Source organism: Neoarius graeffei, chromosome 24, assembly GCF_027579695.1.
Source record: "Neoarius graeffei isolate fNeoGra1 chromosome 24, fNeoGra1.pri, whole genome shotgun sequence".
NCBI classification, from domain to species: Eukaryota; Metazoa; Chordata; class Actinopteri; order Siluriformes; family Ariidae; genus Neoarius; species Neoarius graeffei.
Window position 1 is genome coordinate 55,241,052 of NC_083592.1, and position 27,301 is coordinate 55,268,352.

The 27,301-nt window shown below is 40.2% G+C and overlaps 1 protein-coding gene across 1 annotated transcript; it reads right to left on the reverse strand.

The window, feature by feature from the left end:
• Positions 1–245: 245 nt before the first annotated feature.
• suds3 (SDS3 homolog, SIN3A corepressor complex component) lies at positions 246–26,006 on the reverse strand. The gene is made up of 12 exons (XM_060906788.1): positions 25,790–26,006; positions 23,259–23,328; positions 19,172–19,227; positions 16,958–17,029; positions 16,843–16,862; positions 16,574–16,730; positions 14,095–14,190; positions 12,889–12,950; positions 12,347–12,368; positions 12,137–12,242; positions 5,760–5,844; positions 246–600 (listed from the first exon to the last, which is right to left on the reverse strand). The coding sequence occupies exons 1-12, from the start codon at positions 25,899–25,901 to the stop codon at positions 502–504; spliced, it is 957 nt and encodes a 318-aa protein (XP_060762771.1). The 5' UTR covers positions 25,902–26,006; the 3' UTR covers positions 246–501.
• Between the last annotated feature and the right edge of the window lie 1,295 nt (positions 26,007–27,301).

The following is a 27,301-nucleotide window of genomic DNA, read 5'->3' on the forward strand; positions in this document are numbered from 1 at the left end:
AAGTTAACCTGAGTGTAAAAATAATTCTCATTTGTAAACTGATATAGTCATGTGGGAAACCAGCTCCATCTTACTCTCTAATACTCATCTGTAATCAGAGCTCTGTTCGAGGAAATTAATCCCTGTGCTTTTTTTTTCTTACCATATGTATTTTGGGAAATTCAGTGGATGTGTTATGACTCTGACTCGTAGGCAAAAAAAAAAAAAAAAATGTACAGGAGAAACTGATAACACTGAGATGTGCGTTTGTCCTCATCTCCTTCCATTTAATGAGTGGTCACTCTTTCAGGAGAACATGTCCGTACAGAAACATGACTGTGAAAGAAGAATAAAACGTTGAGGAATTTCATAGAGTCTCGATGCTTTTGAACACACGGGCTTAGCGAGTAGAGAGGAGTGAACAGAGTTTTTACTTCTCTGCAATATGTCCGAGAGAGATGGAGAGACAAATACGACAAGATGAAGAGAAGAGTGAACGTAGGATGAAGAGAGAAAGCGTCTCTACACTGCTGAACGGCGTCTGATGATGAAAGCACCGCGCTGGAGCTGGCCTAAATAAATCCTCATCTTCGTACTGTCGCTAGTCTTCCTCACCCAGATCTGGAAGTAAAGCACAGGTAAAATTATTCAACAAGGGAAAAAAAAAAACGTGGTGTCATGCTGTTGTAGGGAAATAAATCAACAATGGGGTGCTGTGATGAGGCCTGGGCAAAGCAGAGCTCTGAAGTTGAATGTTTTTCTCTAAATGGTACGTTCTGAGGTGTTTTGTTCCTGTGTAAAAGTCTCAGTTGCCCTATTTTTTTTTCATCCAAACTTTGTTATAGATTTCTATTTTATGACTTCTACATTATCGAGTCAAAACATTACAAAAACATTTTAAGAGTTCCAAACGTTCTGGGGGGTGGTGTAGTGGTTAGCACTGTTGCCTCACAGCAAGAAGGTCCTGGGTTCGAGCCCCGTGGCCGGCGAGGGCCTTTCTGTGCGGAGTTTGCATGTTCTCCCCGTGTCCGCGTGGGTTTCCTCCGGGTGCTCCGGTTTCCCCCACAGTCCAAAGACATGCAGGTTAGGTTAACTGGTGACTCTAAATTGAGCGTAGGTGTGAATGTGAGTGTGAATGGTTGTCTGTGTCTATGTGTCAGCCCTGTGATGACCTGGCGACTTGTCCAGGGTGTACCCCGCCTTTCGCCCATAGTCAGCTGGGATAGGCTCCAGCTTGCCTGCGACCCTGTAGAACAGGATAAAGCGGCTACAGATAATGAGATGAGATGAGATCTAAGCAGCATATTACATGACATAAAAACCCACTTTTCAGATTAAAAAAGAAAACATAATGAAGGCTACTGGGTTTTGGTGCAAAATGAAGAAGTGAGTATGACAAAGTGTCCAGAAGAACTGTGACTGGTTCTGTAAGATGCTCTGTAAAACCTACAGCTCATTTCCGCATAAAACTGCACTCATTGTACCCAGGGCTTTCCCCAAAGTGCGGATAGGTGGCGTTCCGCCGTGCTGCGCGACGTCAGCGTCGCACCGTCACTTGCACACCAAAAAAAAAAAAATCAATACCATAAACTGAACAATGCAGAGTACTTTCCACACCCAAATATCTCCTTATTCGCCTCTGAAAATGAAAATAGAAATAGGAAGATTATTGTAATATAAAAGGTCTCAACTATCCTGGTGCTCAACCCAGAAGTGAAATTAAAGGGTTTCGCTGCGTGCACTGATTGCCATTTGCAACCAGATATAAAACCATGTTCCAGGTGCTGGTCACTAGATGGCGCTGTCGCATGATTTGGCCTCGATTCCCTTATATTGTTCACTATTATGCATTTTTTGTTGTGCAATAAAATTAAATATTTCTCTGAATTAACCGTTTCCAGTGTTTTCATTTCAAATCTAATTTTGCCCTTTAAAGTTTGCCCCTTGCATATTTCACAATTACTATATTTATTTAAAAAAAAAAAAGACATACTTTTTATCCATTTATAATGACATACAATGCTGTGGAATGTCCATTAAAAAAAAGTGTGTTCTTGTGATAGTTATAGCAGCTATAACTTTTTTTAATATACGTTTCTGTTTTTATTTGTTAATGTGGTGTAGAATTTAAAAAAATTTTTTTTAAACCATACATTTTTATGAAACTGTCTTCAATTTCAAACACGAACAAGTGTTCTGTCAAATTCTGGATGCTCCACACAATCTACACCCAATAATAAACAGATTTTAAAAACATGCTGTTATTTAACAAATATATTTAACAGTTATTCCATGAAATCGAGTCGTACATGAGCTGATAGCCAGCGAGGCGCGTAGCACCAAGTTGTCTATAATCCATGTATGACGAGATTGAATGGAATAACAGTTTTATTCTCTCCACATTCACTGGATTTTGAGAGAAAGAGCATTTTTATTTTTTGCAAATTCGATAAATAAAAAGTTTATGCAAAATGTCTGACAAAATCATTTCCGTTTAGAATGTAAACAAACCGGTGAAATGACAGGAGCAATTTGTGAAAAATGTGATAATGATAATTATTGAAAAATAAACTAAAAAAATTTTCTTACCATCAAATACTTTCATTCCATATTTTGTTGCTTTGTTTTGGTATTTTTTGAGGTTTTGTTTTCGAGTAGAGTTTTTATTTTGTCCTCGGTTGGTTCAGCAACACGTGTCGCCATTTTATTTTCCTCTACTCACGGTATATGAGCTGATATCCTCGTAGTAGAGTAGCCAATCAGAGCGCACGATTGCTCATATCCAGTGAATGTGGATAGAATAAAGGGATGATATGTTTTGTGAATGATGATGGAAAGAGTCTTCAGCGTCACTGCTTTGTAGCAGTCAGTAAGTTTTCCAACATCTTCAGGACAGATGAGTTTACAGTCTTTTTTTTTTTTTTTAAACTTTGAGAGATAAAGAGCAGCTGACGAGGGAACGACTGTTTACAGCTTTCAAATGGCGGGGTTTCGAAACACTTCGGGACATGCTGTTAGTGGAAAATAATCACCACCTGGTCACTGATTTTTATTTTCCGATCATGCTTTGAAGGGTTGAACAGCTTATCCCATTTCCTCATCTCTTAATTTGAGTTTTTAACGTCCAGCTTTCACACAGATGCTTTTTATTATTCACTCGATGAGCTTCTGATGCGCCATCAATCATAATCCACTTAATAATAAAGCCTGCAAAAACAAATCATGTTCCAGTCTCTGGAGTTGCTCTTGGGTTTTGTCCACACTATCGTGATCAAGGTGCATTTATGAGCTATTTACCCAGCTGCATCTCGATCAGAGGCATTAAGGAAATGAAATGGCTCAACGCTAGAACATTATTCAAGTGCGTTACGTTTATGTGCATAAACGCTGTTTACGAACATTTGCCTGGCTCAAGTAGTCTGCTGAAAGTATATTACTAAATTCATTTCTATGACTATTGTCTTTTAATGGAGCACTTGCATGTGACGTCACAGCCGATCCAGATTCGTGTCGGTCAAACGCCATATTCCGCCTTCTACTTCTACTTCTGGTTCTACTTCTGCCTTTTCTTCTGGAAAACCCTACTATATACAATTCTACTACAACGGCTGCGGCTACAAGCTCTCCCTACCTGTGCACAGTTTTTATGTTTTTTGTGTGTATTTTTGCGTGTTGTTCGTCTGTACCGGACTTCAATATCCACTACAACCGTATGGACTTACTGGACATTGGTTTCCAGCAGAAAATGACGGTTTGTAGCGATTTCCATCGCATGCACAACATTCCAGACGAGAAAAAAAATAAATAAATAACATTCCGGGCAAGACCAGCGGGGTCTCCGTGGATTGTTATCGGAAGCAAAGCGAAGGAGGCGGCGCCGGGAGCCGAAGCAAAAGCGAGGCTACAGGCAGAGCCGGCCTGTTGACTAAGCTCAGAAAACAGCCACTCAAACCTCCACTGCCAAGCCTCTACCTCTCCAACGCCAGATCCATGTAAACAAGACGGACGATTTGGAATTACCTTATTGTATTCTATAATCGGCTGGTCAGTGCTATACTCAATACTTAAGTGACTTACCCATCCAATGAGGATTGTTATTTTCTTGTTTACAAGATGCCACATCTGAGTCGCTGACAAATCCTGAATTTCTGTAAAGAAAACTGTCCAGAGATTTATGAGCACGCAGTGCTTCACCACTGAACAGCGAGGGAAAGTTAATGAGGTAATCATACACGTCCGAGTATTCCACCTCTGGCAGTTCAAAATCCGGTCGTGAAAACTCCGTCCGGTAAGCCATAAGGGTCACAAATCTGTAGATCGTTTATTTTAGACATATATCTAGTTATCTGTTCATTAGAAAAATGAGCCGTGTAGTCCGTCGGTTGAAATTGATCCATTCTGTACACGAGTGCAGCAGTATTCAGCGGTGTTTTTGACCGACAAGATGGGGGTTGTGTACTTTCCGGTCACGTGACTGCAAGATCTCTATACAGTATATTGTGATAATTGTTTTATTTTATTATTAGTTGCTGTTATCAATGTTATACAGTACTCAGGCTCATGTAAAGAAATGCTGTTGATCAAAAATGGCTTTAAAAAAAAATAACGAAGGGGGCATCGTGGCTCAGGTGGCTAAGGCGCCATACCATAAATCCGGGGACCCGGGTTCGATTCCGACCCAAGGTCATTTCCCGATCCCTCCCCGTCTCTCTCTCCCACTCATTTCCTGTCCTGTCTCTACACTGTCCTATCCAATAAAGGTGAAAAAAAAAACCCCAAAAAATATCTTAAAAAAAAAAAATAAATAATAATGAAATGAAATGTTTCAACATTTAAAAAAAAAAAACTATAAACAGTAATCAGTAAGCTGTAATAAACCAGTATAACAAAGTCAGTATTTGGTGCGAGACGACCCTTTGGTTTAGTCTGAGGTCCAGTGAGTGCAGTTTTATGCGGAAATGATCTGTAGGTTTTACTGAGCATCTTACAGAACCAGCCACAGTTCTTCTGGACACTTTGACTGTCACACTCACTTCATAATTTTGCACCAAAACCCTGCAGCCTTGGTTATGTTTTCTTTTTTCATCTGAAAAGTTATATATGGTTTGCTCCGATCCGTGGTTTCGTTTATCCACGGTGGATCTCGGAACGTATCCTCCTGATATTTTCTTTGCTTGTTTTGAGTATGAATCGTGTTGCAACATCACTTCATCATCACTGACCGTTACAACACGTCAATCTGATGGTTCTGATTCCCCCCGGAACCGTAACATAAGATTTCCATAAATGTTCCTGGGTCGACGGGTTAGATTAACGTTTCATTTTATTACATTACAGGCATTTAGCAGACGCTCTTATCCAGAGCGACGTACAACCGGACCCTGACACACTCCACCCAGGGAGCAATTGGGGGTTAGGTGCCTTGCTCAAGGGCATTTCATCCATTCCTGCTGGACTAAGGAATCGAACCAGCGACCTTTAGGTCCCAAAGCTACTTCTTACTTAGGTCCCAAAGCTACTAAGCTGTTTTTCCTCCCATTCCTACAGGACACCATTACAGCATAATAACGGTTTTACAAATTTATGGTTTTGACTGTGTATGGGAATGGGGTAGTCGATTAGATGCTGCGTGATTAGCTGGTGATTAGTTCGAGGAAGCGGGCTGTGTGCTCGGACTGACCGAGTTTTCATCTCCAATCCGTCTGGCTGAGGAAATCGTTACCTGGAAGAGCTGCTAATGTTAATTTCACACAAATCACAGCAGGAAAGTGAACACAAACCTCACTGGTTCCTACAGAACTGATGACGCAGCTGATCTTCGTGTTGTCCTTCGACTCCAGATAGATGGCCTGACTCTTATGGTACCTGCAAAAAGACATGAAAAATAACGACTGATAAAATAAAATCTTTTTCCCCCCTTGTTGATTCTTCAGACTGACTGTACACACCTGCCACACAGCTTTAACACCAACACAGACTTATTTTACTTCTATTATATAATCTAATCATATTCTGGTACATGAGGCATCATATTTACTCACTGAAACCATCTTTTTTTTTCTTCAAATTCCACCCACAGAAATCCAAACAAGACGCACCATTTTACAATTTTATTATAAAACGAACACCGCTGGATGGTTCAAGTCAACATTGTTTATGCCTCAGATATAAAGTTTTAGATTAAGAAATTAACCTCCTCCCATCAGAAACACATTAGTGCAACTAGCATCATTTTAAACCCATTCAATTCCCCCAAGACCAGGGCAATTAGGCTTAGTGCTGTAATTAAATAACTATAACTCAGGGCTGAATGTTAACTTTTTTAACAGGAAGTGAAGCGCTGGTGCTTAAAAGTTGCAAGTCATGTCGTTAAAATATAATTAAAACGTTGAGCCTTCTGGTTAAACCTAAGACTTTTGAGAACCACTGTGGTAATAAATCTATCACAATGCCACAGAAAGAAAAATACCACCATTAAATTAAAAAAAAGTCAGTGCGACTCAAAGCATAATCAGAGTCAATACATTTATTCACTTCATTTTTTTAGCCTAATTGAACCTACAATTTTCCTTATTGTTTATTTACGTATTCCTATTATTATTTTGAAGCAATATGCACCAACACTGAAAAATATATGCATGTAAACAGACAGAAACTGTGTTACGTAAATCAATCTTTTCATCTTAACTATACACTTGTGAAAACGTGCATTTATTTGTTTTCCTTTGTTTGACATTTTTCACGTTATAAGTGCTCAAATACACACACACACACACACACCGCATAAACACTACATTTGTGCTTCTTATGTGAAATACATTATCAGTAAAATATATAAAATAATATTATTGCACGTTTTTGGTTTGTGACTCAGTGAAATGTTTGTAGGATTTCTGAGGAGATCTACCGCCCCCTTGTGGTTCAAGTGAGAAGTACAGCAGCAGAGATGCCTACCCCAAATTTTGAATTTCAGTATTCTTGAAAACATTTTTCAGTATTTTGGAATGACTTTCAGTAACATTAATTTATGCGCATTTCCATTATAAAGAGGTATATATACCAATATGTTTAACATTTAAATTATTAAAAAGAACTGTTTTGTGTGAATTGAATAAACAAAACGCGAGCAGCCATCTCAACTGAATTTCCACTCAACAAATTTCTAGAGCATACAATATATCACATTTTTATAAATACAATAGCGTTCCCTGTTTGCAGACATTACGGTTGACTACCAATCATTGGTATTGAATGTAACGCAGGAGCGATTCTAGCATCTGATCTTTGGGGGTGCTTAGCCCCCAGAGCTGACAGAGGCACCTGGCTTGAACGACAGTGTTTCCACGTTTATTCCGCATTTAGACTAGACTTAACTAGACAAGAAGACTAGACTAGACTAGACAAGACTAGACTTATGCAATGTTTTAACAGAAGCTGACCCAATAAACTATGATATCTACACATTTACAATATTTACGTTATATTTTAACTAAACAAGACCTACTACTGCATTTGTAATGTTGGAGCTATTCATTTAGAACAGTGGTAATTGTTAATTACTTAACTCCAGTCCGTACCTTCACATCTCGCTATGCCAGTAATACTCAGGTGCTACTTCGAGTTCCTCATCGGCGTGGAATCCAGTTAAAAAAAACCACCCTGTCGTAGCAAGCACTCGCGCGGACAGGCAACCCAATCAGAGGGGATGCAAGGAGGAGAGGTATTTTACTGGTCATAGAACTATCACGTAACAGGTGAATTCAAGAACACACACACGCCCGCGCACACATTCATTGCGCAGTGCGCAAGGGCACTTATTTCTGAAAATTACGTCCAAAAGCAGTGTTTTTGAGGGTGCTGAGCTAGGGGGTGCTGAGCTCGTTTTTGGGGGTGCTTGAGCACCCCCAAAAATAGGCTAAACACGCCCCTGCTCAAAAGTATTATATTGGCTGGCAAAATGTTCTACCTGTTAACGGATTCTAATAAAATTAAAAAAAGAAATTTCTTATTTCATGCCAAAGTGAGTCCGACATTGTTATCTTAATGTCCCAATATATAAATACTTCAGCATAATGCTTCAGAAGAGACATTGAATAAAATTACATTTATAATTGTATTTAAAACAGTGGAATGATCAATTTTTTGCCACAATCCCAACAGCACTAATCATAAAATTCTGTTTTTGATCAGACTACATGTACATTTGCACTTGCAACACTGAAAAGACTTTGAATTAAAGAAGTCCAGCCGGTGTTTGATATTTCAGTGAATAAAAATCATACATGTAAAAAGAAACTGAATAAGTTTAACTCACATTTCATGGCACTAATTGGCAAGTTCAACTCCAAGCACAGGTCAACCATCACCGCTTCAGCACGTGTCACGTTCCGTGTCTTTTCATCCACAGATTTCGTAAAAAACTGCTGGATACCCCCAGATTTACTTTCCGCCTGACTCGCCATTTCAGCATACTCCATATGTTTTTTTTGTAGTTGACATGCCGCGTGCAGTCATCGCGACCACCATGAGTGATGTCAGTTCTACACAGTTTGCAGTGCGCGTATCCATTGCCCTTTTGACTGGGTGTAATGCACGGCCATTCTACCGTATCGAAAATAGCACGAACAAATATGCGGAATCTGCGCATGTCACACACAGCATGTGTGGTTGTCGTAAAAATAAATAGCCTAGCCGTGAATCGTGCATGGATTGAAAAAGTCGCTTGGACATTTAAAAACAACTCACTGGAATTTTTTAAGACTTTATAATAATTCCATACAGAATAACACTGTTTGCCGTAACATCATATTTACGTAACTTTTCTGTACAAAATACAGCCAATCCGTACTAGTAGGCATCTCTGCAGCAGACAAAAAAGCTGTCCATTAAAAAAAATAATAAATTTTCTCCTCAACCTTTCTATTTTCCACACAAGTATAATTAAACCGGTGTTTCAAAGCTTTTTTCTTTGATATTCTGATTTTCTCACTCATTTTACTATTATAGATTCTTCTTCTGGCTGCTCCCGATTAGGGGTCGCCACAGCAGATCTTTCGTCTCCATTGCTCCCTGTCTTCCGCATCCTTCTCTACCACACCTGCCACTTTCATGTCCTCTCTCACCACATCCATGTATATCCTCTTTGGCCTTCCTCGTTTGCGTTTGCCTGGCAGCTCCATCCTCAACATTCTCCTTCCAACATGCTCTGCATCTCTTCTCAGGATGTGCCCAGACCATCTCAGTCTCATCTCTCTTAGCTTCATTCCCAAGCTCTCCACATGTGCTGTCCCTCTGATGTGCTCGTTCCTTACCCTGTTCAACCTCCCATCGCGAACCTTAACATCCTCAACTCCGCCACCTCCAACTTTGCCTCCTGTCTCTTCGTTAAGGGTCCGGTCTCCAATCCATACATCACAGCTGCTCTCACTACTGTCTTATACATCTTACCTTTCACTTTTGCTGGGACTTCCCGATCACAAATGACTCCCGAAATCCTTCTCCAACTGCTCCACCCTGCCTGCACTCGCTTTCTCACCTCACTATCGCAGCCCCCATTTTCCTGCACAGTTGACCCCAGGTACTTGAATTCACCAACTTTCTTTATGTCTGCTCCTTGCGTCTTCACTACACTCTCATCCCCATTCTCATTGATGCACATGTATTCTGTTTTGCTACGGCTCACCTTCATTCCTCTTCGTTCCAATGCATCCCTCCATCTCTCCAAACCCAACTCAACCTCCTTTCTACTTTCACCACATATCACAACATCATCCGCAAACATCATGTTCCATGGTGACTCTTGCCTCACTTCGTCCGTCAAGCTATCCATCACTATGGCAAACAAGAAAGGACTCAAAGCAGATCCTTGATGAAGTCCCACCTTCACCTTGAACCATTCAGTCGTTCCAGCTGCACACCTCACTGCTGTTACATGACCGTGACTTCACTTAAACAACAGCCAGTATCTTTTTTTTTTTTTTGCTGTGTCTTCCTGCACACTATTCACTTTTCCAAGCATGCCTTGGCTGATTTAAAAGAATTTTACTATTTTAGATTGTTACAGACTATAACAACATTCTCCTGGAGGTGGTTCTTGCTCTATGGTCGCAGTTAATCACCTCATTAGCATCAAACAGGGCTAGTTGGTGTGGGTTATATATATATATATTTTTGCTGTGTCTTCCTGCACACTATTCACTTTTCCAAGCATGGCTTGGCTGATTTAAAAGAATCATTGGAATTAATTTATTTTTAGAAAAAGGGAAGCATGTGTATGAAGTCATGGTTATGTAACAGGAATTTACTGGGAGATGTTTCACCAACTTTAATGCTGGAATATCATGAAAACATGATTTGGTCTTTTTTAGGCTCTTTCTAAAAACTCTTCGCTGTTGTCCATATTTAGCGAGCTCGCTAAGCTAGTGACATGATTAAATAATTCAGCGTGGGTGTGCTGTGACACATCTCGAATGATACTAGCAGTTGTTTAAGTCAGTGACTCAGACTTCCTGTCTCTTATAAAGGTATGGTATTACACAGATATGTAGTAAATGATCAACAGGCAGTTCTACTTCCTGTTCATGATCTTTAGCTGCTGTGATTACTTCTGCAAAGGAGGTTACGTCTTCAATGCGGTTTGGATATCTGTTTGTTTGTAAGCACAATTGCGCAAAACCTACCGATCCGATTTCCGTAAAACTTGGTAGAGGAGTATAGAATGGGCCAAGTAAAAACCCAGTACATTTTGGGCAGATCCATGGAATTAGTTTCACTTTCGTGCAAGACACAGCATCTTAAAATCCAGTAGATGGCAGTAAAGTTCAGTAGTGACAAAACATAGTCAATGTAGAAATACGACGACTCCATATCAAAACCTACATTCACAGGTACCAGTAATCCTCTGGGATACACAAATAGGCACATAATCTCATCTCATCTCATTATCTGTAGCCGCTTTATCCTGTTCTACAGGGTCGCAGGCGAGCTGGAGCCTATCCCAGCTGACTACGGGTGAAAGGCGGGGTACACCCTGGACAAGTCGCCAGGTCATCACAGGGCTGACACATAGGTGGGGTTTACATTAGACCATATCAGCGGATCATCAGATTAATGTTTTTAAAACGATTAACATGCACACAGCAACGCCAATACACGGATACGCTCGGCTCCGCAGGCATCCTGCGCTCCAAATCACTCCGCCCTGAACAGCGAGTGCCCTCTGGAGGGTGCGCACTCCGGCCCTGCGCAGCTCACAGAGCGCGCGAGTGAAGTGCACGAGCAGTAATTCGGGACTGAGCCGCTGTGCGCAAGTCACTTACCACTTGCAAGTGGAAGGATGGCAAGCCTAAAGACAATCATAACTACACAATGGGCAGTATTTGCATCAGTATTTGCAGTATTTTCATACTTTTATACTCTTTAATGAAAGGTGATACAAGGCGGAAGTCCGCGTCGTTTTTCAGCAGTCGCATCACATGACCAACGCCAGCGAATCAGGAAGGTGGATGTCACAGTGACGTTGTCCAATGACGACGCCAGCTAGAGCTCAGCACAGCGTATCCGCGTATTCTCAATGTTTACACAGCACCGGACCAGACATGATCTGGATTGAATACGTGGACCCTGGCGGATTCCCGTTTCCCGGCGTTTCCAGGCGTTTTAATGTAAACGGACAGTGCATCCGCGAAGAAAATGAGACAGATACGGTCTAATGTAAACTTGGCCATAGACACAGACAACCATTCACACTCACATTCACACCTACGGTCAATTTAGAGTCACCAGTTAACCTAACCTGCATGTCTTTGGACTGTGGGGGAAACCGGAGCACCCGGAGGAAACCCACGCGGACACGGGGAGAACATGCAAACCCCGCACAGAAAGGCCCTCGCCGGCCACAGGGCTCGAACCCGGACCTTCTTGCTGTGAGGCGACAGCGCTAACCACTACACCACCGTGCCTCCCGCACATAATTCTAATCATTTTAGAAATAAATCCAGACATACAAAGTGGTTATGGTTGCAGATTTGCATCTGATAGAAGACTTGACTATTATCCTACTCCTAAATTTCATTCTGTCTGAGGCAGTGTAAACATATATCCATACATCACATATAATCCATGTAAATTATATTTAAAAACAATTCTAAACACGTACCATCTTTTATCATAGTAGAGCTTTCCATCTTCTATCCGAGCCTCGTAGCGCTGAGTCGGGCTTTCCATGGGGGTGGTTGGGAGGTGTTCGGGAGAAGAGGGGGAGGCTGAATATTTTTCAAAAGTAAGCAAATACATAACTTTTAGCAAAGAAGTGTTTTGCAAAAAAGAGCAAAATGCTTTATAAATGTTGCAAAATTAGCTAACATACCTGGTCTTTTTGGCGACTTGAGCTATTAGAAGAAGCAGAAAAATGTAAAATGTTACCATGAGCTGATGGTTGAAGAGGTTTTTTTAATAATAATAATAATAATAATAATAATATTAAGAAGATGATGATGATGGAGGGTTAATTTTCAAACTATGGTTATTGTCCAACCAGCAAAAGTGTCACATTTTGAATTACAGTTTTCATATTTTATTTGGAAATCTTGACTATAATAAAATTCGTTTTAAAAGGACAACCGATATCCTCGAGCTTTAACATGGTGCCATGACTTTAAGTCACTGGAGTTATTAATGATCCCTTTAATAACTCTACTTAAACCAGTGACACCTTTTCCAAGATGGTGGATTTTTCAAGCGGCATCTTAAAGCAATCGTTAATCATCACACAGCAACAAATTCAATTAAATCCGGGGTTTTTTCCTGCTAAAATGACTTTCTCCATCAAGGTGATTCAGTAAAAGAACAGGTTTGTCACGATATCGTGAGAAAGGCTCATAAATATGGTTCTTGCTTGTGTTACGTCACCTTGTTTAGTGTCCTCAGGTCCTCCATGATTTGCTCTTCTGTGAGTAAATAGTTTAGCTGAGGTGTGTGGAGTTAATGATCACGCTTCACATCGTTACACAACCAACAGGTGAAACTGCCAGAAACATTCCGCCTTACATGTTTTTTATATATCTTCTAATCTATCAAAATGAAATCTCAGACTCATTTTGGTGTGTGCGCGCGCATCTCTAAAGCACACATATTAAGGACTGATTGCGACGAAAGTCATGATAAGTTCCAGGATGCATTGCAGCAGTGTGATATAACAGTATGATGAAGGAATACTGAATATTTGACATGGCGCATTTTCACCCTGGAATGGCCGACGCACAGGTTTGGGACGGCTGAAGTGGAAAGCGTTACTATAAAGCAGGGGTGGCCAACCAGTTGGAGACCAAGAGCCACATTTTTTACTGTGTTACCGCAAAGAGCCACATCATACACATGGGCACACGAACATCAATTTCCACATTTGGGTCAGCACCCTTATATTAGGAATTATTTAAGAGTGAAGCCTGCTCCAAGTAGAAAAAAAAAAAAAAAAACAAAAACACACGAACATCACCCATCCCTTCCTCTCTGTCTCTCTCTCTCACACACACACACACACACACACCTCTGCTCAGCCAGATTAATAGTAAATGTCATACGCCAACATGAGAGAAATTTACTCCTTCAGTCAGTACTAATACCACAGACCAGTCATTTACAGCAATCAATATTGTGTGCACTTTACTATGCATGTTGCTTTGAAATGAGCTAATGACGACTGATATATAAGGCAGAATGGCTTGCCATTACGTTCAACAAAAAAGTATAAACTCTCCCACTCTGTTAAAAATGTCCTATGTTCGTCTTCATATTTTCGTTTTGCTGTGCATTTTTTCATTGCCATTTTGAGAGGCTACTTGACACAAGATACACCTTGCCCAAAATCTTAGCGATTATCTCACGCACATGCGCATTTGACATGACCTGAAAATACTGTAATATACCCAAGCAAAGCGAAGATGCATTTGACGAAAATACCATACTGAACTCAAGCAAAGCGCACACGCACATTAAAAAAAAAAAAAAAACAACATACACAAACTTCGATATGAACGTAAGAGCCGCATGACACCGGGCAAAGAGCCGCATGCGGCTCGCGAGCCGCGGGTTGGCCACCCAAGCTATAAAGGATATCTGGAGCAGGTTTCCTGCGTTTATCTGGGATGGGGACGGGATCATTGGGTCGCCTTCTCAGCTTACGGGTCATGATGGGCTTCACCTCCATGGAATCTGATGCAAAACGGACAGACAATTTAAAAAAAATTTTAAAAAATAAATAAATAAATCATTATTTATTCAACCTACAGTGCCACACATACAGCACACACACACAGGGTTAGTCAAAATTATGTTAACACTAACGGATTATTTTTTTCCTGAATGTGTGGTGCGCTGTGACCGCTATTGGTGTAACTGGGCCCTACTTGCACTTGCTCGCTGGTTTTTGTGTTGAACGCGATGGCGAACAGGTTGAGACCGTCCTGTAAATCATCTTGCACATATGATGTATGTTTTATGAATAGTTTTTACCATTTAAGTGTTAACATAATTTTGACTAACCCTGTATTTATTCTATCCATATTCACTGTATATGAGCAATCATGCACTCTGATTGGCTACTCTACTACTAGGATATCAGCCCATATACTGTGAGTAGAGAAAAACAAAATGGCCGAGCGTGTTATTGAACCAACAGAGGACGAAATAAAAACTCTACCCGAAAACAACTTCTTCTGGCTGCTCCCGATTAGGGGTCGCCACAGCGGATCTTACGTCTCCATTGCTCCGTCTTCCGCATCCTTCTCTACCACACCTGCCACTTCCATGTCCTCTCTCACCACATCCATGTATCTCCTCTTTGGCCTTCCTCGTTTTCGTTTGCCTGGCAGCTCCATCCTCAACATCCCTGTCCAACCTCCTATCGCAAACCTTAACATCCTCAACTCCGCCACCTCCAACTTTGCCTCCTGTCTCTTCGTTAAGGGTCCGGTCTCCAATCCATACATCACAGCTGGTCTTACTACTGTCTTATACATCTTACCTTTCACTTTTGCTGGGACTTTCCGATCACAAATGACTCCTGAAATCCTTCTCCAACTGCTCCACCCTGCCTGCACTCGCTTTCTCACCTCACTATCGCAGCCCCCATTTTCCTGCACAGTTGACCCAGGTAAAAAACTCTACTCGAAAACAAAACCCCCAAAATTGTTCAAGTATTTAAAAGAAACAAAAATAGCGAAAAGAATATAGCCCCCAACCCCTCCAAAATATCTCCTGTTCATACTTTCTACAAAAAAAACCCACACTAAAGTCAATTCGTGCAGCCATTGATAGGTTTTTAAGAAGTCCGTCTAAAGGCCTCTGCATGCTCTTGCGACAAGGCTTTCGCAGATAGCTTTTCGCAGACAGTTGTAATTTATTGTTGAGCGGGGAGTAATAGGCGTGCGCGATGTTATTCACCGCCACAACACAAGGGAGCGCGAAGTCGCGAAATCGCTAGGAGTAGTTGGTGGGTGTGGTTAGTGGAGTGTTTATCCTCCGGTTACTTATAATGACTAGAACTGGAGTCGTATAGATGTACGTACTTCCTCACTTCCTCGATCAACCGCTCTTCGTGCTGCTCCATTTTTGCTCGTGTTTTTAAAAATGCCGGTCGTGAAAACAAACCAAACCGGGAAAGTAGGGAAGCGGAAGCGCGTGTACAGCGGATGTAGAGTGGACCAATCGGAGCCCTCTTGTCTGCGAGGCTTCTGCGGTGGTCACAATTTTTGGGAGGTGTGCACAGAGTGTCTGTGAAGGTGGGGGGGCTATGCAGACGCTGTCTGCGACGCTATCTGCGAGGACTGCGTTGTCAGCATAAATTGGCCTTAAGCGGAAATGATTTTGTCAGAGGTCTTGTATAAAGTTTTTATTGATCGAATTTGCAAAAAATAAAAATGCTCCGTTTCTCAAAATCCAGTGAATGTGGATAGAATAGAGTTATTCCGCTCGATCTTGTCATACACGAGCTGATTTCGTGGAATAATTATGAAATATCTACATTTGGATATTCACTCGTATGATGAATATTAGTAAGGTTTGTAACGAGGAGCTGTCATGGAAGAACAATTGCTGTGGTTACATTAATAATAAAGCATGTCACGAAGAACTTACTGACAACATGAGAAAAATTAGAAAGTTTCTCTAACACGACACACTGCTTTTTTGTTTTATTAAGCTCAAAAGGAGGAAAAAAAGAAAGGATTGTGAAGGAATGACTGTTTACAGCTGCTCTAATGCAAGAATTAAGAACTCTCTCGGTTCATGGATGTTCCATAACGTTAAATGCAACTATAAAATGGACAAAAAGTGTCCCTTTCTAATTAAAATACAGTAAATGGAACTTATGGAAAATTGTGACAGGACATGCTGTTTTAGGAAAATAATCAACTTGATGTTTATTACTTTCCTCTAACGGTACAACACAGTGTTTGTATACTTTAAAACACCCTCGCCGTTTTCAATCATTCCGCATCTGCACGTCAGATGTTTTTATCAGGACGGAAAAGCTGATTTTTTGCTAAAACGCAGCCCTCCTTATATTTTAATCGCGACGCTTCCTGAAATCCCTCACCTCCCGTCAGCTCCATGGTTAACTTCTCGTTCTCGATCATCTTCTTCTTCTCCTCCAGCTCTGCGATTAAATTCTCCTTCAGCTCCACTTTCTTGTCGTCGAACTCCTTCACCGCTGCTTTCTTCTCTTTGATGTAGTTTCTCTCCACCTGCTCCGTCTGAACACCACACGACAAAACTGACTCAGGAGAATGTGTGTGTGTGGGTTTTTTTTTTTTTAATTAAAAATACACTCTGGTCTATAGTGCGCTCAAGATGATCTGAACTTACCTCAAGTTGGAGGAAGAGATCTATAAAACCAGGGAAGAAAAAAAAAACATTTTTCATACTGGGTCTGAAAAATGAAGCTCATAAATCATCTCTGTGTGTTTTGACGTTTGTTTACCTGCATTACGGAGCCTCTCTTTATACTGCTGATCGAGTTTCTTCATCCTCTTCTGATACTCCTGCAGAGTGCCTGAAACACACACACACGCTTTATTTTACACCACAGGACGTATATAACAGGCGAGCACCTGTATAACGCTGAGAATGTTCTGGTACATGGTGAACTGATTTGTCCAGCAGGACTTGCTGTGATGTTGCTTTGACGATTTCTTTTCTATAACAGTTTAAGAAGCTGCTTTAAATATCTGTGGTGAAAGAAATGTCCGATATCAATGAAGGTTTAATAAACAGATGTCGATTTGTTGAAGGTGTAAAACCAGCAGCTAGTCTTTAAGCATAAATTGATACAGTTCAAATTAGAGGTGGGCTGATATGACAAAAATATAATAATCACGATACAATTCTACGATACACGATATTTATCACGAAAGGTAGGTTTCATAACAAACTGCCAGCAGGACAGTAGTGTTCATTTAACTCAGAAAAATTAATTTGATGATACTTTTATTTAATATGTATGAACATAAATTAGCCTAAAAAAGGCAAAAAAATTTTTTTTTAGAGATTTAGATATCAAATCAGCTTCCATAGTTTGTCATTTTATTTTAAAAAATAATAAACAACAAGATGCATGATATCTCAGAAAAGTGTATTGTGACAGAATTTATCACAATATTGATATCATACTGTCATATTGGCCTTGTTTATTAAAAATAAATAAACAAACAAACAAACAAACAAACAAACATGGCGATACGTGCCCGTCAGTGGTTGCCGTATCTGCATCGGGCGCCTGCCTGCTTCACAATTGGCTGGGGGATGATGGGTTTTCTCTCTCTCTCTTGCTCTTCTTTTGCATCATGATCATCGTAGAAGTATTACAAGTTTTTTTTTTTTAAATCTATTTTTGGTTTATCTTTCCTGCTTTTTGTCTTTTTTGTCAGTGCTGTGTTGTTTCTGTTAACCTAATTTTTTTTATATCCCCTTATTTCTAATACGGTCTGTCATTCCTGTAGCCAGGGGGGAGGGAAGAATGGAAAAAAGGGAGATCGGAAGGGAAAGGAAAAAAAAAAGGGGGGGGGGGGGGGTAAACAGTGGCTACTTTGAAGAACCATAAATAAATATTATTTTAAACACTTTTTGGATGTCACTTAGTTCCGTGTGTGTTCCAGAGTTTTGGTGTCTTCAGTATTAAGGCCAATTTATGCTGACAACGCAGTCCTCGCAGATAGCGTCGCAGACAGTGTCTGCGTAGCCCCCCCACCTTCGCAGACGCTCTGCGCGCACCTCCCAAAAATTGTGACCACCGCAGAAGCCTCGCAGACAGCATCGCAGACAAGAGGGCTCCGATTGGTCCACTCTACATCCGCTGTACACGCACTTCCGCTTCCCTACTTTCCCGGTTTGGTTTGTTTTCATGACCGGCATTTTTAAAAACACGAGCGAAGATGGAGCAGCACGAAGAGCGGTTGAGTGAGGAAGTACGGACATCTATACGACTCCAGTTCTAGTCATTATAAAAAAAAAAAAGTTCTAGTCATTATAAGTAACCGGAGGATAAACACTCCACTAACCACACCCACCAACTACTCCTAGCGACTTCGCGCCCCCTTGCGTTGTGGCGGTGAATAACATCGCGCATGCCTGTTACTCCCCGCTCAACGATAAATTACAACTGTCTGCGAAAAGCTATCTGCGAAAGCCTTGTCGCAAGAGCATGCAGAGGCCTTTATTCTGCAGTGTAGAAAAATGGACAAAATACAGAACAACATATGAATGAGTAGGGGTGTACAAACTTTTGACTGGTACAGCATATATGCTACAAATGACTGAGACTGTATAAATCACTTAAGGATTTAATCTGCCCTTTAAAACCTCTTCCCTTTGTTCATTGTCTATGCACTACTGTTTTTTGTCTCGTATTCTTGTTTTGTTTTATTGCACAGCCTTTGTGTCGGTATTAAAAAAAAAAAAGAAAACTGATCATAAAAAAGACAGATTATATGAATTAAACATGACGTGTTCATTTCACATCTGCAAAAATAAACTAGCAGCAAAAAGGAAGATGAAAAGAGGCGAGGTCTGAACTCTTCAGGGTTCTTGAGTTGTCTCTAGGGAGAACGTTTAAAGGTTCTGTGTCGGGTTCTAGTTAGAACATTACAACTGAATATTTATATATTCATGAAGTCGTGCAGATTTCAATCCAAATCACCTTCTTGGAGTTGTTGCAGCTGCCTTTTTAATGATGCCAGTTTGTCTTGGTACATCCTGCAAGACAAAAAAAAAAAAAAAGGTAAATCATTTGTTTGAATCTTTCTCGAGTCGGGCAGGGACTAATGAGGTTGTAAATAATAAATCAGAGTTGAAAATTACATTTTAAACGTAAACAGCATCAGCTGATCAGATTACAAACGATTAATAATAAAAGTGCTCAGTTTCCTTTTTGTCAAATCTCAGAAACCACACACTGCCTTCAAACACCATGAACTCATGAGGCTCAATGTGCAGCGCTCAAAGAGTTCGTACATTCAATTAATTCATTTCATTTTATTCGCCACCATTTATAAGACAAGCAGGGATCATTCTTTGATTCTCTGCCGCCCGTTCCTGTTTCTAGCTCTGAGCCTGTCTCAGCATCCTCACGGACAACCTCCTCTGTACCTTCGAGTGCAGGAGCATCATCATCATCACCTTTCTTCTTGGCCCTTGCTCCTTTGAGAAGGCCTGGCATGGTTCCTAGGAGGCGTGCGTGAGGGTTTTATCAGTGTCTGGCAGGAGAATGATCGCTGATTGCTGATGATCGCTCAATAGATTTCAACAATGTGCGACATCAGCGCCAATCAATCAGCGACGATCACAAGTGCGTCATCTGACCGTCGCCAAATGTTTGCTGAATATTCATGAACCCTTCGCCCAACCAATTGCAAACCTCGGTGAAGGATTGCTGAACGTAAATGCACTATAAGTCTCGGTCAAGGTTAGGCTACGCCTCACCGCCATGTCGCCAAGGCTCTCGCGAGTATCAGGGATATAGATTTGAGACAACTCCATCTTGAGAGGATCTGCGATGCTTCCCCAAGCTTCGGGAAGTAGCCCCAAACCCATCCGCAAGTATTCTCTGCTCAGTTTCCCGATGAAAACGTCGCCACCAAATTTCAGTGCATGTTTTGAAATTTTTCGTGACGTTTTTGGCCACTCACGAGGCGGAGACACGAAATAAACAACTCGTGAAATTTGGAGAACACGAATGCTGGTGATGCTATGAATTTATCATCAAGTATTCGCGAGATGTCGTGTCACAGTCGTCTTCCTTTTCCAGCGTGATTCAGTGATACAAATTGACAAGTTATTCGCATGTACGGTATTTTATTTATTATCATATTGTTCTACAGTATCAGGGCTGTGATTCGGCATTACATCAGCCATCAGCCTCGTCACTCTGTAACCATCAGATTTATTCCATATTATCGTATATAAATAAAATAAAGTTTTTCTCTTAACAATTTTAGCTCAACAACAGCATGAAGATGAAAATCTTCATCTGGTCTACAAATTACTCTCTCATCCAGAGGCTCAGAGGGAATGAAAACTAGGGCTGCACGATATCAGAAAAATATGCGATATTCCAGGGTTTTTTCTAGAAAAATTTAGTATGAGGGTGCTCACCATGGCGGGGGGGGGATGGTGCCGGTTGTCCGTCCCTCCCCCGCCATGCAAAGCCTTTGAAAAATGCTCCAATGGGACATTCTGAGGCTATCTGAGAGGGAAATTTTAACAAATTGTCTGTCAACACTGAAAAAGAAAGAAGTAATCTTCTTCTGTCCCGGACAGTCTTTGGCTTTCTTCCGTTTCGTGCCGCGGGATGACATCTTTAAATGCCCAAGTGACAACAAAAACAACTCGCGAACTACTTGTCAAAAGCTCCCGCGCCGGTGGGTGAAAGGTCATTCAGTCTCGAGAAATCTCGCTCTACTGACCTTGTATGTAACCCATGTCAAATCTCGCGAGAGCAGCCATGACAAGTAAACAACTAAACAACATGGCGCCTCAGTCTGGAAAACGCCAATTCGGATTGTTTTTGCACCGTCTGGCGGTGTATCTACTATGATTGGAATATTTTTGGAGCAATTATAACGTATTTGATGATCAGACACATTGTCATGTAGTGTTGCTGGGATGTTTTCACGGCGTCGGTAAGGGGGCGCACGCCGAGAGTAAGAGGGCGCAGCGCCCCTGTTCCCCCGTTTAGACGAAAGCCTGTATTCGATAACATGACTGAATATCTTGATATCGACATGTATCACGATAATTAAATATATACCGTTTTTCTTACCTCTACTCGCCGTTCTGCCCTGTATCTAGCATTTAAAAAAAAAACACCCAATGCATCGCTTCCATTCCAACATTATTTTTTATTGGAAAAACATGGCTACACCTGCAATGGTGTCCATCAATCATCTTTAAATCTCTTAATTTTTGTGAGCGCAGCAGAAAATGTCTTAAGTTGAAGTAAACGAAAAACTGAAAACTACATTACATTAACATAAAGCATTCAAAATGGCAATTTCAGCGGCTCCCGGGAGATGAAGGTGAGCGACACAGACTCACCATAAACTCAAACACAATCTGTTAATAACACATGCGGGTGAGAGAGCAGTGGTGTGTGTGTGTGTGTGTGTGTGAGAGAGAGAGAGAGAGAGAGAGAGAGAGAGTGAGAGAGAGCGTGGTTTTATGTTTTTATGCTGCTGTACAGCAGTGTTTGTCCCAGTGAGCCGCCCCACCACTGTTTTACAGGTACATGTCTTGCGAAGTACCTGAGTTTGCAGTACATCATCCCTCCTGAATCCAAAGTACTTCCAAATAGCAGACGTGCATTTTTTTTTTTTGGAAACCAGTTCCTCCTCACACAAGTTTGTCTCACCACACTTGCTACCGCTCCCACCTTCCGCCATCACCACGAGGCTTTTACTTGTTTTGCAATAGGGGGCGGAGTTATCCCGCGGCGCTTGTTGACATTCAAATGTGATTGGACGGCACAGAAAAATGTGCCCTTTATTGAAATTTAAGTAATTTTTGCGGTATGTGTATCGCAAACTATGATATCGCGATTTCGATACTTTTTCGATATATTGTGCAGCCCTAATGAAAACGTGCAGCTATGGCGGCTCGTCATGCCTACGACTGATATTAACCACTTATTAGGCTCGGTCCGTACTGTCAAGACCTCAGTCTGATGTTTTCTCGTAAAGGCTGAGTAAGCGAGGTTAATAAGAAGTTTATTACAAGGCTTTTTTTATTTCTAAGATTAAATTAGAGGGTTATTATAATGAGGCGTGACGCTGCTTTCAGTAACATAGTCGAGTCGTGCATGCAGAATAAACAGTTAGCGGTTTCAAAACTGAATTTCTGTTAGCGGTTTCCGAACGCTCTTCGTTGCTCATTTCTTGAATAACTCACTGACTCTTGTTTGTCTTTTGGCCGTTTTTGATTCGGTTTTGATTTCCAATTCATCTTTTTGCAACACTGAAAGCTGGCACCTTGGAAAGAAATTCCACAATCACCCACGGGCATTACGGGAAAATACTGCTCGCCAAGGAACCAATCAGAGCGCACGACTTTACCGGAAGTAGCTCTTGCCATATAATAAATATTGATATTACAGATATTACTTAGTAATAATATAATAATTAATATTACTGGTGTATAGGACACTCATGGAGATTTGCACGAGGTTTCCAAGTTTAAAATCACTTTCTAATTATTGTTAGTGTTAAATTTATTTGCGTAGCGTTTTAGATTTAATGCGTTAACGTAGACTGACAAAGTTTTTATCCTCCAGGTTTTTTCCCCCTCTCTCGTGCTTCTTTTGGACAAATAAAGCATCATTTCTGACCAGTTCCTGTGTCAACCATGACAAAAATTGTAAAACTTGGTTTAAAAAAAATAAATTATACCAGACTTTTAAGTTGACTCAAACTTTAATTAGTGTTATTTAGATTTGGATGAGCCGCAGAAGTTATGGTGTAAAAGACGAGCACGGAGAATGAGACACTGATAATGATGGAGTCAAACCCAGCATGTAGAATTTATCCTTTGTATTTAAAAGACAGGAAACTAATCTGGTGATGATCTGGATTTTTGGTGTTCAGTGCTTTGGAGAATCGCAATACTAATCCTGGTACTGAAGTCAAAGTCAGACTTTTGGCATGATGTCCCCCGTCCTCTCATACAAACCCAGTCCTGGAGCGTACTGTATCTGAGGACCGGAGACGTATGGTGAAGTCAGGTTCTCTACTCACTGTTCTTTGAGTTCCACATAGTCGTCCTCGTCGTGTTTGGCCAGGTCTGTTTCACTGGCGTCCTCAGTGTCTGAAACACACAGTTCACATCCCATCACTTCCCATATTTCCTGACACTTCACAAGACAAATCATGATCAGACGGATGTTTAATTGGCTCCGGCTTTCCTCGATGGGTCCGTTTGTATTAAAAAACACTTTCAAGATCCAAGAAGTGTTTTATTCCTCTTATACCAAAACAATTTAACAATTTTTTAATGTATTAAATAGATACTGGGACGTCATGTTCCAGACGGTCCTGAAGAATTTCCAGTGTCGAAAAATTGAACGTTCCCCAGGGCTCAACATTAACCCTTTAATCCAGTCGGACAAGCAGTAAGATTTTCCACTTGTCCTAACCGTAACGTTTTTATTCCTATGTATTTACAAGTTTAATGAAAGGAAAGTGATTAACAAAGTCAATCAAAAAGCAGGTATAGTTATGATCATCATTATGCTTTAATTTTTCAATAAAACTCAAACTTTAAGGATAACAATAAACAGAAACTATCCAAAGCTCCATTATGGTGTGTGTTCTAACCCATTAGCTGATCTGGAGTTTTAAGAGTGAGACTCACCCAAATTCAAAGCTTCTGGAGGAAATAAAGTTAAATCCTGATTAATCCAGTGAAACCTGAAGTATAAATTAATTTAAAGAAAACGAGTTGGACATGATAAGGGGGACAGAATCACGCTGTGAATGAAAACAAACCGTGAGTGAGTTCAGCACTGTCGTTAAAAAAAAAAAAATAAAAAATAAAAAATAAATAAAAATCTCACAAAATATTTTACGACATTTGCGATGGTTAATGTGAACCATACAAAAGAAAAATACAATGAATGTCCGAATGAAATGAAGAGTCACCACAGATATTTATTTTATCAAGGTATTCGATCATCATTTCTCTGATTTCGATGAAGTCTAATAATCTATAATTAGATATTACACCGTGATTATTTTTACACATGCACCTCCCCGGAATTTCATAAACAATAACATGGCTCGATCACTGAAGGGATTGAACTAGTTTTGTTGGAACGTTACTGATGTAACTCTTGAATAATTACTAGAAAAATGCTGATTTTTTGACAAATATTCAACTCATCCCATCGGACAGACAGATGTGGATTTGACTTGTCCCGGACCGAACGACTCGCTGTCCCAGACAGTCGGACAACCATTAATGTCGAACCCTGATTTGTTCCAGCTTTACCTCTGACTTTTACACAGCGCTCACATTCACACTGCAGACTCCTTCCATACATGTTAAATAAACAAAGCAACAATTTTTTGTGTACAGCATTCGCCGCACCCTGTGAATGAGCTGTTACTATGGAAACCTGTGACTTGCAGCTGCACTACAGTCAGTGCCAATATTATAAAAAAGTATTCCAAACCTTCTGACTAAACAGGAACGAGAATTCAACACCATCGCTGCAGTATAACGTGATATAAATATTGGAATTACAAGGTGAATGAACCTGAACGCCACAACAACTGCGTCATTAAAAACCAAACTTGATATCAGCACCTTGTTCAAATAGCCAAATATACCAAAAACACATCTCAACTAATGTGCGTTCTTCCACTCTTCATTTTTTCCTTTCAATGATGAAAAATATAGAATAACACAATTATAAGTGTTTTCTCACACTGTCTAGCGTGTTTGCGTTAATCAGTGTGTGATAAATCTGACAAGAGAGATGATGAGTGTTTGCGGTAATATCGGGTATCGCGATACTTCACTACACTTAGTACCGGTAATTCATTTATTAGTGATTTTATCAACACAGCTCACATTAAACCGAATTTTAAACTATAGATATATTTAACCTGCTTATTGTGGTATAATGTACAATTTATAAGACAGGCAACTAAATAAATAAATAAATAGATAAATAATAAATAAGCAAGCTAATTAGTAGGCTAGATTTAAAAAAAATAAAAATACAGAAATAGTAGTCATGATGCTCGCGTTATGTGCTCATAATTTCGCCAATATTTTAATCAACCAATATGTGAAATATTTAATGATTTGTGAAGGTTAATTTTTTAATCATTATTTATTATTTAGATTAATTTATCCTATAAAAAGAGAGACTTAGCATGAGCTAATATAAGCTAAAACTGCCGTTTTAAATGCTAATATCTAGCTGGTTGATTTAAAAAAAGGCCTTGTTTTTTCTTTCATTAACTACCACATTTTGTTTTGTGTATTTATTTTTGTAATTCTAAAAAACACAACGTCAGAGAGGAAAACATTCGGCACTCAAGAAGTTCTCTTCTCCTCCTGAAGTACTAGCAAGCTAATGCTAAAACTAAAGACCGGTTGCTAAGAGACTGTTACCATGGTCACGAAGTGGCTCTCTGGCAGTGAATATGTGCTGTCCTGATTTAAAAACCTTTCCACAATTCATTTACAACATAAAATATTAAGCCTAAAAAAAGCGTTTATGCAGCTAGCGAGCTAAGCTAAGCTAGCTGTAGCTAACCTTCTTCCGAGTCTCTCCCTCTGAAACTCCGGTCATCGTCCTCATCCACGCTGTCCAGCTCCTCTTCGTCGTTATAATAATCCACCATTGGTGACAGTAAAGCCGACGCCATTCGCTGTTTCTGAAACGTGTGTAAACATGAAATTAAAGTCGCTCATACGCTCAACAACTACTTTTGTTATTGTTATCTTCCATTCAAAACAGCGCATTTGCATTATTTTTTTTCATACCCGTAATCAAAAAGCGATTCGTCATTCCTTCTCATTGGCTAATCTGAGACATGGCGGCTGGACAGCCAATCACAGAACAGAAATATTTCTAGTACTCACCAATCCAAATCTAAGAGGAGGGGTTTGTCTGAATACGATTGGGAAATATAAGAATAAGTGAGTTTGCGGCCCAGGAAGTCGCCATTTTGAGCAATACATGATGGGAAATGTAGTTTAAGTATTCAAAAAAGCACTAAAAAGCCTTAAATGATTGATTAAATTATTATTATATGATCATTGTGTAATTATTAATATAACTCTCACCTTTAAATGCATAAACATTAATCTGTACGTTCATAAAATATCCTCATAACACCTACTGCGTTGCGAAAATACAGTAAATGCAACAGGTGAAGAGAATTCAGTGATACTCATTGCAAGAAGAGTTTCTACTGGATTACTTTTGAATACAAATGAAAAATTACAACAGTTTTACAGGAGGTGCATTGAATAAACTGTCAACAATGTCATAGACATATAAACATAGACGCCACATTGAGCTGGTGGCCCCGTTGCTGGGATACGTCAGAGTGTCCGCCATATTGGATGTGGCAAATCTTCCCCGTAAACCAATGCAAGTAAATGGACTGAACTTCATAAAGCCCCTTTCTACAATAATATTTAACTCGATGCCTTTTATTCACCCATTAAGACACACACGTATATATCTGGGAAACAAACAGGCATCAAAACAACACATATAATATGGAAAAAAATTCAATTAAACCATATTACAATGGGATTGCTCCATCATGATTGCTTCACATTCAGAAAGGTTAAAAACATTCATCATACGTTCAAAAACATTCACCATAGTGTGGCACTGTATTATCTAATTCTCACTGCTTATAACTCTACACCTACCTGGTGGAGATGAGCTGGGAAACTGAAGACTGAAGGAACAGCTCCCTCTCTGATCCTGACTGTCTGACCTGTTCTGTCAAAATCCTCCGTTCTGAAGTGTTCACTGCAGAGCATGGATGACGGAGTAGCAGAAAACCCTTCCCGTCGCACAGCTGTCTCCCACTGCTTTTTCATGGCTTTATTTTTGGGAAACCTACATAGTATGTGAAAAGTTAGCTAAGCAACTAACAACAATCAGCGTAGTTACGAAGGAAATACTTCGTTGTTTGGAGACAGGTTTCAGCGAGCGGCTATTATGCGCGAGACTTCATATTAGCCACAAAGTCAGAAAAATCTGTTCGTAAAATTATGTTATAATGACCAAATACAATGAAAAGTA

Coding starts and splice junctions, on each gene's coding strand:
- suds3 (XM_060906788.1), bottom strand. CDS start 25,901: ATGGCGTCGGCTTTACTGTCACCAATGGTGGATTATTATAACGACGAA. Junction 16,731..16,842: donor ATCTCTTCCTCCAACTTGAG/GTAAGTTCAGAT, acceptor TGTGGTGTTCAG/ACGGAGCAGGTGGAGAGAAA. Junction 601..5,759: donor GTTCTGTAGGAACCAGTGAG/GTTTGTGTTCAC, acceptor CTTTACTTCCAG/ATCTGGGTGAGGAAGACTAG.